Consider the following 17,489-nt stretch of genomic DNA (forward strand, 5'->3'; position numbering starts at 1 on the left):
TGCAGTACAGAGGCCAGTTCTTCTCTCTCTCTCTCCCTCTTTCTTTCTTTATCTATCTCCTCTTCCATGATCTATTCTCATTTTATCAATCCCTCTCGCAATCTTTCCTGCTTTATCACTTCTTCCTCCCTCTTTCTCTCTCTGTTCTCTTAAACTTCTATTCGCTGACCAATTACTTTTTCATTCTTGCTCCCTCCATCTTCCTCTTCTTTCCTCTCTCTGATGGCAGATGGGAGAGGTTGTAGTTAGTTTGTTTATATACAGTACCAGTATGTGACCTGAGTACTGAGTGTGAATGTCTGACACCTCTGACTGTGTCTCCAATATGATCTGCCACCACCTGCAGTCACACAGCAGGAGAGAGAGGACACAGGGACAGGAAATGTCCTCTGAGGACACTGTGTCTGAACTGCTGTGAGCTGACCATGGCTTAGAAGTGTTGCATCTCTGGCTGTGTGGACTCATGTGTGTTCTGTCTCTTGGTATTGTGTTTGTGTGATCGCTGTCTCTCAGTGACACCATGTGTGTTCTGTCTCTTGGTATTGTGTTTGTGTGATCGCTGTCTCTCAGTGACACCATGTGTGTTCTGTCTCTTGGTATTGTGTTTGTGTGATCGCTGTCTCTCAGTGACACCATGTGTGTTCTGTCTCTTGGTACTGTGCTTGTGTGATCTTTGTCGCTCAGTGACACTGTGTGTGTTCCCGCTCTTCCTCAGCGACAGTGTGTCTAGTGTTGGTTCTCAATCTCTGGGCACAGAGGATGTTGGAGAGGGCATCCGTCATTGGCTGGGCGTTCCCCGAGGGGGGGCTAGACGGGGCTCTCCCTATGGCAGCAGTACCATCAGCAACCAGTCGGGGCGCCAGTCTGTCACCGACACCATGAGCACTTACAGCTTCCGGTGAGTTGTCAGTTCAGTTTGATTCAGTACAGTTCAACTTCAGTAGGTCAATTCAATAGCAACTGCATAGATACTAAGGCCTATCAAGCATTTAATCAGATCAAGCGTTAACCGGCAATAGCCGACACCCTCATAGCTGATGTTTTGGCGGTGTCAGAGGTGTAACTGCGTTGGAGCTGTCAAATCGGTGAGCAGCTGCTCTTGATCATTGTCAAAAAGCAACGTCCGTCCCACTCATGTTAGAAGTTCAGAAAGAGAAAGTGTAGGTTATACAGAAATAATGACCATGAAACTAAATAATGAGGACTTCCATTATCTTAATTGAGGTGTAGATTACATCTGACATTCCAGTGTTAGAACTTGTAAATAAGGCTGCATGAGATTTCTGTTAATGCGACTTCGTGCAGTCATTGGCAATGTCCACTTTAGGTATAATGCCAGGAGCCGCTTGTGGATTTCACAGCTCTAACGCAGTTTCACCTCCGACACCGCCAAAACAACCACTATGTGGATGTTGGCTAGAGCGCATCTGATTGAATAGAGCCCTAAAACTGTTTTATATTTCCAATATTTGATTATCCTTTCTCTCCCTCTCACCCAGCTCCTGTGTGGACCCAGATGAGAATGGTTTAGAACCAGGGGGTGTGGTTGGTAATGGGGGTAGTTCACATCTTGGTCGGGCCTCCTCCTCCTCTGCCCTCTCCGAGCTATTAGAGGGGCTTCGTAAGCGGCGAGGGGGAGCAGAGTCCGGGGAGGGGGATGGCAGTACTATTTCTCTCCCTATCTACCAGACCACTGGGGCCTCAACCCTCCGCCGCAGAGCCTCAGCCCTCTCCCTGGGCCCCGAAGACCTCCAGGAGCCCCGCAGCATCCTAAAACCTCCCTCCCCACTGCTGCCCCGCGCCGCCAGCCTGCGCAACATAGGCGAACCCCAGGCTTCATCAGCAGCTTCCAGGGACTCCGGAGCCAAACGCTACAACTCCTCCGATTCTCTCTCCTCCCTCCCCTCTCTCCCCCTCCTCTCCTCCCTCACTTCCCCCACTGCCCCCCGCCGTCGCCCCCCCACTATCTCCATCCCAGAGGAAGACGGTGAAGAACCAATTAGATCCCTGCGCTCACCCCAGCGCTCCCCCCAGCTAATGAGACGCAGGCTGCTGGAGAGCGTCGTCAGCGAGGGCGGTGGGGAGGGCTGTCTGGGGTCGGAACCCATGGTGTTCCAGAACCGCCGCCTCATAAGCGACGGTAACCGTGATGACGCGGCTTCTGACATTCTGCCGGCCATCCGAAGGGCCCAGTCCACCAGCAGCCTGGCCAGTTCAGTCAGAGGGGGTCGGAGGGCACTCAGCGTCCACTTTGGAGAGCTGCCCCCCTCCACACGCAGCAGGAAGGGCTCCGACTCCAGCTCCACCAGCTCAGGGTCTGGGGGGAGCTCCCAGGGAGGAGGGGTCAGGCGTAGTGGAGGTGGGGGGCCGCAGGGAGAAAGGCTGGATGCGGAGGGCAGCGAGGGGGGAGACGTTGCTTCTGTCATGAAGAAATACCTGAGGAAGAGTGAGGACCCGAGGAAGAGTGAGGTTGACTAAAAGGAGAGGAGAGAGACTGAGGTGAGATGCAGAGAGAGAGAGAGCGAGAGACACACACAAGGCAGTCAAGACTACAACATCTGAAGCATGCTAATGCCTTCCTCTCTTACATTTACATTTAAGTCATCTACAAGTCTTCTACTCTGTCCTCTCCCCAGCCTGCATGTGTGTGAGGAAGAGTAAGCTGAAGCCACTCCGAGACCCCTATGCAAGCTGCAAGGAGCCACACTCAAGCCAAAGAGCCATTGAAGATATCTACAAACTCGTGCCAAAAAATCAATGAAGATAGTTACACGCTTAAGGTAAAGATGCGCAGAAGATATAAACACATTGAAGCCAAAGAGTCAATTAAGACATTCACACACTTGTGTGTGTATGGATTGTGCTGTTCATGGAAAAATGTGAGCCCACTGAAGATAAAATATCAGTTAGATTAGAAGCACTGTTTGTACACTAATAAAAATATTCAAATGAAAATGCTTGTGAAACTGTTCTTCCACCAGCTATACACAGCAGACTAGAGAAGACAGTTGCTGTTCAGAATGTTTCATAGGGAAATCCTGTTTTAGATTTAACACTGGGGTCTTTGTCACTAGTTCTAAGGCAGGGGACAACTGGTCCTAGAGTGTCACAGGTATTGCAGGGTTTATTCCCTAGAATCAGAACACAGGCTGGTTGTCAGACTAGTGATGTCTCTCCAGTGCAGTCAGAATAAATAAAACACTGCTTAATGGTTCAGTTGTGTTATGGGCATGAGGTAGAGGTCAAGGAAAGCATAGAGTCCAGATGTTGATTTGGGGCAGTGATGTCTCACTTGTGTCCTCCAACTCAGTTAGCCATAACCTTGCTGAGAACTTTACAGTCCAGATGGGTATTAAGGCAGCGGCCAGTGGAAGTGTTGACGCTAGAGGTGGGGGTCAAGTATAGGGGCTAGGGATTGATTTGGGATGGTGTCAGTCTGCTGTGTGCCCTGCAGACCCATCTGTTCACTGGAACTTTACAGAACACTACAGTTCAACATCAGCGAGGTAGGGACCAAGGTAATTATAGTGGTTGATTGGGACTAGGCATCAGTCCTGTGTCCTCTCGGTCCACAGCAATCTTAGAACTATATTTCAGATTTTAGGCATTTTGTCAGGCCAATAAGCGCTGGTGGTTGATTTGGGAGGTGTCCGTCTACAGTAGATGTCCTCCGGTACCATCTGTTCCTCAGTATCTTAAACTCAGCTGGAGTTTACGCCCCCAATCAGTGCTGTAGTTGAACCAGATTATACAGTCTAAATTGAACCCATCTAATCTGCATAAAGTAGGGCACAGCCAGGGTGAACTAGACTCTGCTACAAGAGGGCAGGCTGTTCATGCAATATCTATACTGTATAACACCATCCTAGATATCAACCACTAAGAATATAGTTTGTAGATGGTGAGGAACCAATTGTACACCAATTCCATCCATACTGAACAAAAATAAAATGCAACAATTTAAGATTTGTCTGAGTTAGATTTCCTAAGGTACGGGCGGCAGGTAGCCTAGTGGTTAGAGCGTTGGACTGGTGTCAAGATCGAATCTCTGAGCTGACGAGGTAAAAATCTGTCGTTCTGCCCCTGAACAATGCAGTTAACACACTTTTCCTAGGCCGTCATTGTAATTAAGAATTTATTTATAATCAGTCAAATTAATTAATCTATTGATTTCACATGACTGGGCAGGGGTGCAGCCATGGTTGGGTAAGGCCCAGCCAATCAGAATTTGTTTTTCTCCCCACAAAAAGGGCTTTATTACAGAAAGAAATCCTCAGCGCCCTCCCAGTTGAAGCCAGATGGAGGTCCTGGGCTGGTGTAGTTACATGTGGTCTGCGGTTGGACGTCCTGGCCAAGATATGTCTGCGAATTGACTTGGTGCGGTCTGAAACTACAAGTCATCTAGTAAAAACCATAGAAATGACAAAACAGAAAATTAACATTGACAGGTCAAGAAATCAGCCTCTGACTAAACAATCAGGACAAGTTCTTCCAGTTTAAAACTATTTAAGTCGTTCCAATCCGATGGCACAGAGTACATAAGCCTTTTTACCAATTTCAGTTCAGACATTTGGAACAGTTAGCAGGATGAAGTCCTGCGAACTAAGAGTACCCACCACATTAACAGCTCTGGACATTCCTGCAGTCAGCGTGCCAATTGAACACTCCCTCAACTGGAGGGGGAGTCCCCAGCACAAGACGCCTCTAATGATCATGCCATTTAATCATCTTGATATGCCACACCTGTCAGGTGGATTATTATCTTGGCAAAGGAGAAATGCTCCCTGACATGGACAAACAAATTGGTACACAGAATAAGCTTTGTGCGTATGTAACATTCCTGGGATTTTTATTTTATTTCAGCTCATGAAACAAAGGACCACTTAACATGTTACATTTATATTTTGTTCAGTGTAGTTTAATATACACTGATTAGTACCACAAGGACAAAACTATGCCTTTCAAATGATTTACAAAGCACTGACAACATGTACAGGATAAACAGCCTTAGATTAAATAGTTTGATCCATGCAAGAATGACCAGGTAGATAGAAACCCAACAGTTGATTGACAGAACCTTGGCCAAACAGAACTGCAACAGGCCCATGGGGCCACACCTGAAACACATTAACTGGTTTAGTCATTCAGTACAGGCAATCTGCAAATTCAGCGGTCATGTCACACTACACCTTTCAGGTGTCAAGGGGTTCTTTTAGTCCTTTTCCCCTAATGGTTGTTAGTAATCCGGGGGAGGTTAACCCCAAGTCAGTGTTAGACTTCATATGCCATTTAACTGACACTTCATCCAACGCGACCTAGTCATGCATATGACATACAACCCCATGAATGGCTATGCGCTAACAAAAGATAGAGGATTACTAAGGGCTTAGCATTACTGCCCTGAGGTAATCACTTACCCTGGATCACTTTCCCTGGATCACTTTCCCCTGCCTCTTCCTCTACCCTTTCCCTGAAACACAGAAAGCCATTTTAAGCCAGACCAGCCATGATTCCAACAGGAGGCCAGAAGATTGTCTGCGTCCCAAATGGCACTACACAGGGAACAATTTGTGACGAAGCCAGAGCCTCATGGACCAGGAAAGTAAATCAGGGTATAATATTTAAGGCAGAGTAAATAAAACACCTTTTTAGGAGGGTTTTTCTCATCATCTGATGCAGGTCTGGAAGGAGAGGAGAGGAGTTGGTGGTAAGTGAACAGCAACAATTACATTTCAGTAAATCACATAAATGGATTTGACAAAGCATTTAGTAATATCACTTACTCATCTGCTTCCTCTGGCTTCTTTCTCTGGAAGACAGGAAGAACATTAGCCTGGTCCCAGATCTGTGTGCTTTACCAAAACCATCTCATTGTTAAGCAAAGTTTGGATTTAACTGACAAGGAGTAAGAATAACTTATGTAGATTAGAGCAAACTAGGATCTGTGTGTGGCTGGATTTCGTAGTTGTCCTTATGCATGTTGAAAATGTGAAAACTGACCTATACAATAATTCAGAAATCAACATGTTGGAGTTTGATATAAAACAGGTCCTTACTTTGCCTGCAACATTTGCATTCTTGGCAGTTGCTTTCTTAACAGGCTTCACAGGAGATTCAATATCTTCCTCCTCCTCTTCCTCCATCTCCTCATCACCACTATCCATTCCTGAGAAGTCATCCTCCACTGCGAAGCAACAGGAGTTAAATGACAGTGTGACATTAGAAAGGCCATTAGTTTATGGATGTCCAACCTTTATCATTATGCAATATTCTGTTCCAACATCTCCAATTCCACTGACCAGCTGCTCCTCAGGACTTTGATTAGCTGAATGACATTACAGTAAGGCTAGGGCCACTTCTTTTTTACAGTTAACCACCATCATCCCTGCTCCCTAAACCCCTACTTACAGGCCACGTGTTCCCCACAGATGTAGACCGGTCCAGTGCCACTCCTCAGCTGGAAGGTTACAGGAGGGTGCAGGTCTATCCCGGACAGATTGACCTGGAGAGATCAATACACAGAATCATGGCAATCAGTGCTGCTAACTGACAGAACCGGGAACCCAGCTAGGATAGGCCTATAACCACTGGTGAGTATTTCCCCAGGCCCATTCCTCAACATTAGCTGATTTGGGTTAACCTTCCTTAGCCAGGTAGGTCTAGGTCATTGGTAAGACTACTTCAAACCAGCCTGGTTGGCCAAGGCCTACAGTTCTCTTGTATTGAGGCAGAGTTCAGTTCTGATAACTGGTCACAGGATTTACTAGCAATATTGAGTTGCCACATGTCCTGTACAACAACTGCAATACTTCCACAGGGCGCTGAAATTCACACTTTAAATACACAGAATACAACAAAACTATCATTGTGTTCCTCAATGCAGATGTGCCAATTTAATTGGTCAGGGCTATCCAGGATCAGCAGCTGTACAGGACAAACGTAGATACAGGTAATTGTTTTCAATTGATATTTTACCAGAATCAACTAATGGTGACTCCGTTGCTAGCAAATCCCACAACAACTTATCAAAACTCACCTCTGCATCAATAGAGAACGCCAAGTAGTCAGGCTGCCACATTAGAACACATTGGGACAACTTGCCGTGGGCATGCCGTTGGCGTGCAGGGTCGCCATGGGTATGCCCTTGCCGTTATCTGGTTCTCCGGTAATCAACGCCACGATGTTGAACTCTTCTTTGGCACCTGCACCCAGACACATCTGCCAGGGACAAGTCAGGCACTTGAAAACGCACTACTGATGTTATTAAAATTGCGTTCCAGATTGTCTTACGGCAGTCATGCTACCCAAATTAATATTTCAAATGTCATCACGTGATCGTAATATTCTGACCTGTGCAGTACAGCTGCAATAAAGATGACCCGTCAGTCCACTTTGGTTGTAAAATATCAAATATTCTCCAAGGGGAGTACAATGACTTACAGTTTTCAGTGCGAGTTGATGTTGGTGGTTTGTGTCATCTGTTTTGAATGTTTCCTCTTTCTTTGACTCACGGAGTTCACAACCTACAAAACACAGAATAAAGATTTGCCTACAGATTTAGTCCAGCTGTTACGGAATCTACATTTTTTGGGCACTACGGGAACAGTTTCTAGCCAAACAACCTACCCCACAGTGTAGACAGTGGCTTTTCCAGTTTATTCATGTTTCACAAATTTGAGATCAGGTTCTGGGAAAAACACAAGGGATGTATCAGCACATTGAATGTACAACTATTGGAGTAAATGGAAGGGAAAAGTAGCTATATTTTAGTGTTTTAGGCCTATATTATCAAAACCAAGGAATATCGGCATCAAAGGCTAGATTTGTTAAAATGCTTACCGAAGAACTGGAACTTCAGACTGGTCCTGAATAGATGGAGAAAGTAAAAAAAAAACTGAATTGACACAACTGGACTATAAAGAAGATGGAAAGACAGGTGATGCCAATTAAGCGGACGGCGCTGCATCTGATTGGTTCGTTAATGAAAGGCGTGACCCATTCCAGAGCAGAGGTCTGGAATGGAGAAGAGTTCATGCCACTCTGGTTTCAGGTTTTTGGATGTAGTAGGATAGGAGTTGTGAGGGACTGCGTGTAGGCTACTGTGTAATGTAGGCTTTTACAGAAGTAGTGAGTGACTGTGTAGTGTACTATGTAGGCTACTGTGTAATGTAGGCTTTTACAGAAGTAGTGAGTGACTGTGTAGTGTACTATGTAGGCTACTGTGTAATGTAGGCTTTTACAGAAGTAGTGAGTGACTGTGTAGTGTACTATGTAGGCTACTGTGTAATGTAGGCTTTTACAGAAGTAGTGAGTGACTGTGTAGTGTACTATGTAGGCTACTGTGTAATGTAGGCTTTTACAGAAGTAGTGAGTGACTGTGTAGTGTACTATGTAGGCTACTGTGTAATGTAGGCTTTTACAGAAGTAGTGAGTGACTGTGTAGTGTACTATGTAGGCTACTGTGTAGGCTACTGTGTAATGTAGGCTTTTACAGAAGTAGTGAGTGACTGTGTAGTGTACTATGTAGGCTACTGTTTAATGTAGGCTTTTACAGAAGTAGTGAGTGACTGTGTAGTGTACTATGTAGGCTACTGTGTAATGTAGGCTTTTACAGAAGTAGTGAGTGACTGTGTAGTGTACTATGTAGGCTACTGTGTAATGTAGGCTTTTACAGAAGTAGTGAGTGACTGTGTAGTGTACTATGTAGGCTACTGTGTAATGTAGGCTTTTACAGAAGTAGTGAGTGACTGTGTAGTGTACTATGTAGGCTACTGTGTAATGTAGGCTTTTACAGAAGTAGTGAGTGACTGTGTAGTGTACTATGTAGGCTACTGTGTAATGTAGGCTTTTACAGAAGTAGTGAGTGACTGTGTAGTGTACTATGTAGGCTACTGTGTAATGTAGGCTTTTACAGAAGTAGTGAGTGACTGTGTAGTGTACTATGTAGGCTACTGTGTAATGTAGGCTTTTACAGAAGTAGTGAGTGACTGTGTAGTGTACTATGTAGGCTTAGTAAGTGTGGTGTAGTGAGTAGGGATGAGTTTTAACGATGATGTTGTTGACAACATGCAATAAAATGCAAATTAATTACTTAAAAATCATACAATGTGATTTTCTGGATTTTTGTTTTAGATTCCGTCTCTCACAGTTGAAGTGTACCTATGATAAAAATTACAGACCTCTACATGCTTTGTAAGTAGGAAAACCTGCAAAATCGGCAGTGTATCAAATACTTGTTCTCCCCACTGTATGTCCTATCTGCAACAAACTTGAAACATTGTATCAACTATTAACTTGGGTCTGGCCTGAAGCTTTTTGCAACATTGTATGAAACATTCTGGGCCCTCAGAATTCCCCGCACCAGTGATCTCAGGACAGAGACAGAGACAGCTGTAGGCTATTTGCACAAGGGATAAGAATCAGGAAATCAGGTAGGCCTATTTTATGACGTTTCCACTGGATCAGAGCATTACATTTTTCGCTTTCACGCTGAGTGGTTATCAAAAGGGAGAGAGCTGGAAAGATTTTTCAAATACATTAAGGAACTATTGTCATTCTCAATGGATGTAAAAACAGACTTTGAAGGCTTGATGTTTGAGGTCTACAGGTGGTGCATTAAGCCAATCAGAAATACTACTAGATCCCCAAATGGGCACATTTATAGGGCTACATTTGTGAGTAGGCCAGGTAGCCTATTGGCCTACTTCTATGCGTAATCAGGTACGCGTCCTTACTCAACATTGACAGGATCGCTCCAAACAAAAGACAATGAATAAATTGACAAAACTCTTAAATGGACTGAAATAAACCAAAACTTGTTTCTCACAAGTGTAACATGGAATGTGCACTCTGCAAACAATGTGTCCACTCACTCCAACAATGAGAACAGTAAAAGACTGGAATAATAATATTTTGAATACATTAACAGAGATTACCGTAACCAAACAAACATTGTAGATTACAAATTATTGGAATTAACGGTACATGTACTACTGGTGATATATGTACAGTAATGGGGAATTGATAGACACTAACAATCAAATACAAACAATTCACACAATGAAGTTATGAAACAATGAATGTGCACAAACTGGTGGGACAGAGCGCATTCTGGAGAGAGATGTGCATTGTGCAACCACACTCCCCTTCTTCTTGGACTGTGCCATCCCAGAGGCCTCCGCAATGGATTCGTTTACTGAGATGGGCGCGAATAAGACCAGTGTCTCATGTGCCATCAAAAAAATATATGTATTTCCTCCTGCTCGACAAAAAAATCTTGGTCGACCAACAGCCTATCGACTAAACAATCAACCAGTCGAATAATTGGGGTCAGCCCTAAGAAAAAACACTTGCTCCCATATAGAGTACCATTTTGTCTTTGGGGAAGAGAGCAGAGTGGAAAACGATGGAAGGATGAGAGATGCATCTATATAATGAAAGAGAGAAAGGGTAGCACGACAACCATGTTCCAGGCTTACTGAAACACAGGCCTACATAACAGCTGCACATTTTACATGACAGATGAGTACAATATCTCTTCCCTTGATTACAATGCTGGCTCATACACTGACTATACAAAAGTATGCTCTTTCCATGACAGACTGACCAGGTGAAAGCTATGATCACTTATTGATGTCACTTGTTAAATCCACTTCAATCAGTGTAGATGAAGGGGAGGACACAGATTAAAGAAGGATTTTTAAGCCTTGAGACAATTGAGACATGGATTGTGTAGGTGTTCCATTCACAGGGTGAATGGGCAAGACAAAAATGTAAGAGCCTTTGAACGAGGTATGGTAGTAGGTGCCAGGTGCACCGGTTTGTGTCAAGAACTGCAACGGTGCTGGGTTTCCCGTGTGTATCAAGAATGGTCACCCACCCAAAGGACATCCAGCCAACTTGACACAACTGTGGGAAGCGTTTGAGTCAACATGGGCCAGCATCCCTGTGGAATACTTTCAACACCTGTAGAGTTCATGCCTCCAACGAATTGAGGCTGTTCTAAGGGCAAATATACTCAGTGTATTTCTCCCATACTATTCAGACATAAATACAGTCCTTCAGTAATTAGCCATCCAGTCTGATTTGATATAGAATATACATTTCAGGATGATGTGGAAGGTTTCAGATGATTATGGAGCTGATTGTGTCCCTGATGACTGGTTGGTTGACCGTTGAATTTGACCATTTTAATGACAGCAATGTATTGACTGAAAACTAATGAAACTGGTGAGTGTGAGAGGCTTAGGCTGAAATCACTGTAATGTTAATGTGAGATACAGAGCCATAGAATTACAGTAGACTTAATAAAATGACCTGTCCACAGATTGGTGTGTGTTGGTACACCAATGGAAATGACCATTGCTGCATGTGTAGAACACTCAACTGAACCTATAGAGAAAAGTCAACCACGTGGAGTGACTGAGTCCCAACGCTAATTATGTTGGAATACTGTACATGAAAACTAACCATGGTCTCTGTATGATAGAAACCTTCAAAAATAAGTTCAAGAGGTCTAAACCAATTACACTTATTAGTGTTTGTGTATGTTTGCATGCGCACGTAAGAGAAAGCGTGAGTGTGTGTGTGAGTTAACTTATGTGAGCTTATCTGTTGAAAGTTACCTTTCTCTACCACACAAACTGTACACACAGTCAGAAACCTAGACACACACACACAAACATACACACATAAACATACCACGTACACATAAACATACACACACACACATAAACATACACACATAAACATACCACGTACACATAAACATACACACACACACATACACACACACACATAAACATACCACGTACACATAAACATACACACACACACACATAAACATACAAGCACACACAAACATAGACACACATACATACACACAGCTGAAATGGTACAGTACTACTGTATGAGATGGTAAGACTGTGTGGGTCTGTGATCGTCACTGAGCTCACCTCACTGCAGAGGCTTATCCCCCACCCCTCTCTTCCCCGTACACACACGTGCCTCAAAAGCACATCTCTCCTCTCTGATGCCTTCCTCCTCACTAACCGAGGATAGAGTGAGTGAGAAGGGAGATGGAGAGAGGGAGGCAGGAAGAGAGAGAGAGAGACGGGGAGATAATGAAAGTGGGGAGAGGGAGGTGGAGACAGACAAAAGCAAAGTAATGGTGGGTGGGGAAAAGCCAGGAGGTGAGTACTGAGAGATCTCCCAATAATACTGATCCTATCTTCTCTCATTTTTTACATTTTACATTTTAGTCATTTAGCAGACGCTCTTATCCAGAGCGACTTACAGTAGAGTGCATACATTTTTATTACATTTTTACATACTGAGACAAGGATATCCCTACCGGCCAAGAGCAGACGCTCTTATCCAGAGCGACGCTCTTATCCAGAGCGACTTACAGTAGAGTGCATACATTTTTATTACATTTTTACATACTGAGACAAGGATATCCCTACCGGCCAAGAGCAGACGCTCTTATCCAGAGCGACGCTCTTATCCAGAGCGACTTACAGTAGAGTGCATACATTTTTTTTTTTTTTTTACATACTGAGACAAGGATATCCCTACCGGCCAAACCCTCCCTAACCCGGACGACGCTATGCCACTTGTGCGTCGCCCCACGGATCTCCCGGTTGCGGCCGGCTGTGACAGAGCCTGGGCGCGAACCCAGCCCAGCCTGGGCGCGAACCCAGAGACTCTGGTGGCGCAGCTAGCACTGCGATGCAGTGCCCTAGACCACTGCGCCACCCGGGAGAGCTCTCCATAGCTCTATCTGCTCTGTCTTCTTTTATTATCAGGGATGGAGAGAACACTGTGGTATTGCTTATCGTCTTAGATGCCTTACTGTATTTACAGTACATTCGGAAAATATTCAGACCGTTTGACTTTTTCAACATTTTGTTACGTTACAGCCGTATTCTGAAATGGATTAAATAGTTTTTTCCTCTCATCAATCTACACACAATACCCCATAATGACAAAGCAAGAACAGGCTTTTAGAAATGTTTGCAAATGTATATAAAACAGAAACATTTACATAAGTATTCAGAACCTTTACTCAGTACTTTGTTGAATCGCCTTTGGCAGTGATTACAGCCTCGAGTCTTCTTGGGTATGACATTACAAGCTTGGCACACCTGTATTGTGGCAGTTTCTCCCATTCTTCTCTGTAGATCCTCTCAAGCTCTGTCAGGTTGGATGGGGAGCGTCACTGCACAGCTATTTTCAGGTCTCTCCACAGCTATTTCCAAGTCTCTCCAGAAATGTTATATCAGGTTCAAGTCTGGGCTCTGGCTGGGACATTCAAGGACATTAAGAGACTTGTCCTGAAGCCACTCCTGCGTTGTCTTGACTGTGTGCTTAGGGTTGTTGTCCTGTTTGAAGGTGAACCTTTTCCCAAGTCTGAGGTCCTGAGCGCTCTGGAGCAGGTTTTCATCAATCTCTGCTCCGTTCATCTTTCCCTTGATCCTGACTAGTCTCCCAGTCCCTGGGATGGTGTCAGGTTTCCTCCAGATGTGACGCTTGGCATTCAGGCCAAAGAGTTCAATCTTGATTTCATCAGACCAGAGAATCTTGTTTCTCGTGGTCTGAGAGTCTTTATGTGCCTTTTGGCAAACCCCAGCGGGCTGTCATGTGCCTTTTACTGAGGCCTAATTGCTGGAGTGCTGCAGAGATGGTTGTCCTTCTAGAAGGTTCTCCCATCTCCACAGAGGAACTCTGGAGCTCTGTCAGAGTGACCATCGAGTTCTTGGTCACTTCCCTGACCAAGGCCCTTCTCCCCCGATTGCTCAGTTTGGCCGGGCAGCCAGCTCTAGGAAGAGTCTTGGTGGTTCCAAACTTCTTCCATTTAAGAATGATGGAGGCCACTGTGTTCTTGGGGACCTTCAATGCTCCAGCCATTTTTTGTACCTTTCCCCAGATCTGTGCCTCGACACAATCCTGTCTCGGAGCTCTACGGACAATTCCTTCAACCTCACGGTAACAAAATGTGAAAAAAGTGACCTATCAAAGGTCTTTCGACTTTATATCCACTAACCAATGCATTTTTTTTAATAGGTCAACTTGGCCACCAGAGGGATATTTTAAACCTCCAAATTCAAGGTTGTTCAACCAAAAACATCTATGTGATGACGTTGAGTCAATGTTGGAAACGGATTGGATTTGCCAAAAGTCATCAACATCAGGGCATTTAGTCTTTTAACCAAAATCCAATGACATGGTGAAATTTGTTGTGTGGAGCCTACACGTCTATGCAATATATGTAGGCCTAATCAACTTGATTATTAGCAGTGTACTTGTCTACAAGGCTGAAGAAAGATGCTGCTCCTAAATGTAGGCTATTCTTAACCTTCATTTTCCATCTGTTGCCTGCACTTCCCTTCGCAAACACAACACTGTGAGATATTCGTCCAGTTGACATTTTACATGTGTTTTAGTAACTTTGATTAACAGATGGTGCCGTTTGACTTCTGTTATGTATGCTCTCATGGAAAAGCGTTTGATCACATCCAACTATGTCAACATTTGTAATTGGCTGATGCAGAATTTGTTACCGGACATAATCACTACTTCCTGGTCACGTTAGCATAGGGCTAAATGTGCCAGGTTATGTAATGGGAATAGCTAACCTGTAGCGTTTTATCACATGCAACTATGTCTGAGACATAGTGTTTGAGACAGAACATTTTTGCAAGTATGGACTCATAGGACAGTACCTATATGTCATTACCGGATAATGTTTGAATCTCTCTCTCTCTCTCTCTTCGTTTTGACCCATAATATTCTCAGGGTAAAAATATAGTAAAACTGGATCCATTTCTGATCCCCCCTGTATCTCTCCCTGAAGTGTGCACTGTATTGATGTGCAGACTGAGCGTCTACCATGTGTCTTACAGACTGATCCAATGCTTTTAAGAGGAGTGAGGAGGAGTCAACAAGTGCACACTTCAGGGAGGGGAGAATGGTAATTGGGTCTAGGTGGAGAAGAGAGAAGAGGAGGATGTCTCGGTGTTACCGATGTGATGATTAATATGTAAATCTTGCAGCCCTGTCACTGTGTAGGACATGACCGGCTCAGTGCTGTGTGTGTGTGTGTGTGTGTGTGTGTGTGTGTGTGTGTGTGTGTGTGTGTGTGTGTGTGTGTGTGTGTGTGTGTGTGTGTGTGTGTGTGTGTGTGTGTGTGTGTGTGTGTGTGTGTGTGTGTGTGTGTGTGTGTGTGTGTGTGTGTGTGTGTGTACGAGAAAGAGAAAGAGAGAGCGAAGAATGGGGGGGGACTGCCACAAAGCTCCTCTTCATCCAGAGTTTGTAGATTCCTGTCCTTCCCTTCCCACTCTGTTGCTTCCTTAGTGTGTGTGAGTGCGTGTGTACGCATGCAGTGGTGAACACTACAGAGCACAATCCTCTTTCAAGCCCAGACAGCTCCTCAGACCTCAACTGACTCTCTCTCTGTCTATCACACACACTCCTATCCTCCTCACTCCTCCTACACACACACACACACACACACACACACACACACACACACACACACACACACACACACACACACACAAACACACACACACACACACACACACACACACACACACACACACACACACACACACACACACACACACACACACACACACACACACAGACACACACTGCGTGTGACGGTTGTTGAGATAGGGGACTAGGAGAGGACAGACGGAGAGAGACAGCTTTTGTGGTCCTTAATGAGGCGTCTAGTTGTAACTCAATCATAAATCCCAAAACATTCTATCCATCTAAACCCCAACACTTTCTGTATGTATCTCTAGCTAAACACCAAAACATTATATCCATCTAAACCCAAACACTTTCTATCCATCTAAACCCCAACACTTTCTATATGTGTCTCTATCTAAACACCAAAACATTCAATCTATCTAAATACATATCTATCTATCTATCTATCTATCTATCTATCTATCTATCTATCTATCTATCTATCTATCTATCTATCTATCTATCTATCTATCTATCTATCTATCTATCTATCTATCTATCTACAGTGGGGAGAACAAGTATTTGATACACTGCCGATTTTGCAGGTTTTCCTACTTACAAAGCATGTAGAGGTCTGTAATTTTTATCATAGGTACACTTCAACTGTGAGAGACGGAATCTAAAACAAAAATCCAGAAAATCACATTGTATGATTTTTAAGTAAATCATTTGCATTTTATTGCATGACATAAGTATTTGATACATCAGAAAAGCAGAACTTAATATTTGGTACAGAAACCTTTGTTTGCAATTACAGAGATCATACGTTTCCTGTAGTTCTTGACCAGGTTTGCACACACTGCAGCAGGAATTTTGGCCCACTCCTCCATACAGACCTTCTCCAGATCCTTCAGGTTTCGGGGCTGTCGCTGGGCAATACGGACTTTCAGCTCCCTCCAAAGATTTTCTATTGGGTTCAGGTCTGGAGACTGGCTAGGCCACTCCAGGACCTTGAGATGCTTCTTACGGAGCCACTCCTTAGTTGCCCTGGCTGTGTGTTTCGGGTCGTTGTCATGCTGGAAGACCCAGCCACGACCCATCATCAATGCTCTTACTGAGGGAAGGAGGTTGTTGGCTAAGATCTCGCAATACATGGCCCCATCCATCCTCCCCTCAATACGGTGCAGTCGTCCTGTCCCCTTTGCAGAAAAGCATCCCCAAAGAATGATGTTTCCACCTCCATGCTTCACGGTTGGGATGGTGTTCTTGGGGTTGTACTCATCCTTCTTCTTCCTCCAAACACGGCGAGTGGAGTTTAGACCAAAAAGCTCTATTTTTGAATCATCAGACCACATGACCTTCTCCCATTCCTCCTCTGGATCATCCAGATGGTCATTGGCAAACTTCAGACGGGCCTGGACATGCGCCTGCTTGAGCAGGGGGACCTTGTGTGCGCTGCAGGATTTTAATCCATGACGGCGTAGTGTGTTACTAATGGTTTTCTTTGAGACTGTGGTCCCAGCTCTCTTCAGGTCATTGACCAGGTCCTGCCGTGTAGTTCTGGGCTGATCCCTCACCTTCCTCATGATCATTGATGCCCCACGAGGTGAGATCTTGCATGGAGCCCCAGACCGAGGGTGATTGACCATCATCTTGAACTTCTTCTATTTTCTTCTATTTTCTAATAATTGCGCCAACAGTTGTTGCCTTCTCACCAAGCTGCTTGCCTATTGTCCTGTAGCCCATCCCAGCCTTGTGCAGGTCTACAATTTTATCCTTGATGTCCTTACACGGCTCTCTGGTCTTGGCCATTGTGGAGAGGTTGGAGTCTGTTTGATTGAGTGTGTGGACAGGTGTCTTTTATACAGGTAACGAGTTCAAACAGGTGCAGTTAATACAGGTAATGAGTGGAGAACAGGAGGGCTTCTTAAAGAAAAACTAACAGGTCTGTGAGAGCCGGAATTCTTACTGGTTGGTAGGTGATCAAATACTTATGTCATGCAATAAAATGC

At 44.5% G+C, this 17,489-nt stretch overlaps 2 protein-coding genes across 7 annotated transcripts in view; one reads left to right on the forward strand and one right to left on the reverse strand.

Annotated features, from left to right (window-relative positions):
- LOC139544162 (unconventional myosin-XVIIIb-like) overlaps positions 1–2,955 on the forward strand; it is a 59,077-nt gene extending 56,122 nt beyond the window's left edge. For 3 of the 4 annotated variants that reach the window (XM_071350961.1, XM_071350965.1, XM_071350963.1), the window contains 2 exons: positions 716–898; positions 1,500–2,955. In XM_071350961.1, the coding sequence (XP_071207062.1) occupies positions 716–898; positions 1,500–2,478 (1,162 nt within the window). In that variant the 3' untranslated portion in view covers positions 2,479–2,955. The remainder of the gene's footprint in view (positions 1–715; positions 899–1,499) is intronic. The other variant, XM_071350964.1, reaches the window with a different exon arrangement.
- A 1,166-nt stretch (positions 2,956–4,121) lies between these two features.
- npm2b (nucleophosmin/nucleoplasmin, 2b) overlaps positions 4,122–17,489 on the reverse strand; it is a 42,275-nt gene continuing 28,907 nt past the window's right edge. Inside the window, exons 2-11 of one of the 3 annotated variants that reach the window (XM_071350974.1) lie at positions 7,840–7,865; positions 7,627–7,687; positions 7,441–7,523; positions 7,102–7,218; positions 6,409–6,502; positions 6,057–6,184; positions 5,784–5,809; positions 5,645–5,681; positions 5,418–5,470; positions 4,122–4,401 (exon numbers count right to left, since the gene is read on the reverse strand). In XM_071350974.1, coding sequence (XP_071207075.1) covers positions 5,438–5,470; positions 5,645–5,681; positions 5,784–5,809; positions 6,057–6,184; positions 6,409–6,502; positions 7,102–7,218; positions 7,441–7,523; positions 7,627–7,663 — 555 coding nt within the window. In that variant the 5' untranslated portion in view covers positions 7,664–7,687; positions 7,840–7,865 and the 3' untranslated portion in view covers positions 4,122–4,401; positions 5,418–5,437. Of the gene's footprint in view, positions 4,402–4,820; positions 5,118–5,417; positions 5,471–5,644; positions 5,682–5,783; positions 5,810–6,056; positions 6,185–6,408; positions 6,503–7,101; positions 7,219–7,440; positions 7,524–7,626; positions 7,688–7,839; positions 7,866–17,489 lie in introns of those variants that run through there. The other 2 variants (XM_071350975.1, XM_071350973.1) reach the window with 2 other exon arrangements.

The sequence above is a fragment of the Salvelinus alpinus genome, chromosome 18, assembly GCF_045679555.1.
Source record: "Salvelinus alpinus chromosome 18, SLU_Salpinus.1, whole genome shotgun sequence".
NCBI lineage: Eukaryota > Metazoa > Chordata > Actinopteri > Salmoniformes > Salmonidae > Salvelinus > Salvelinus alpinus.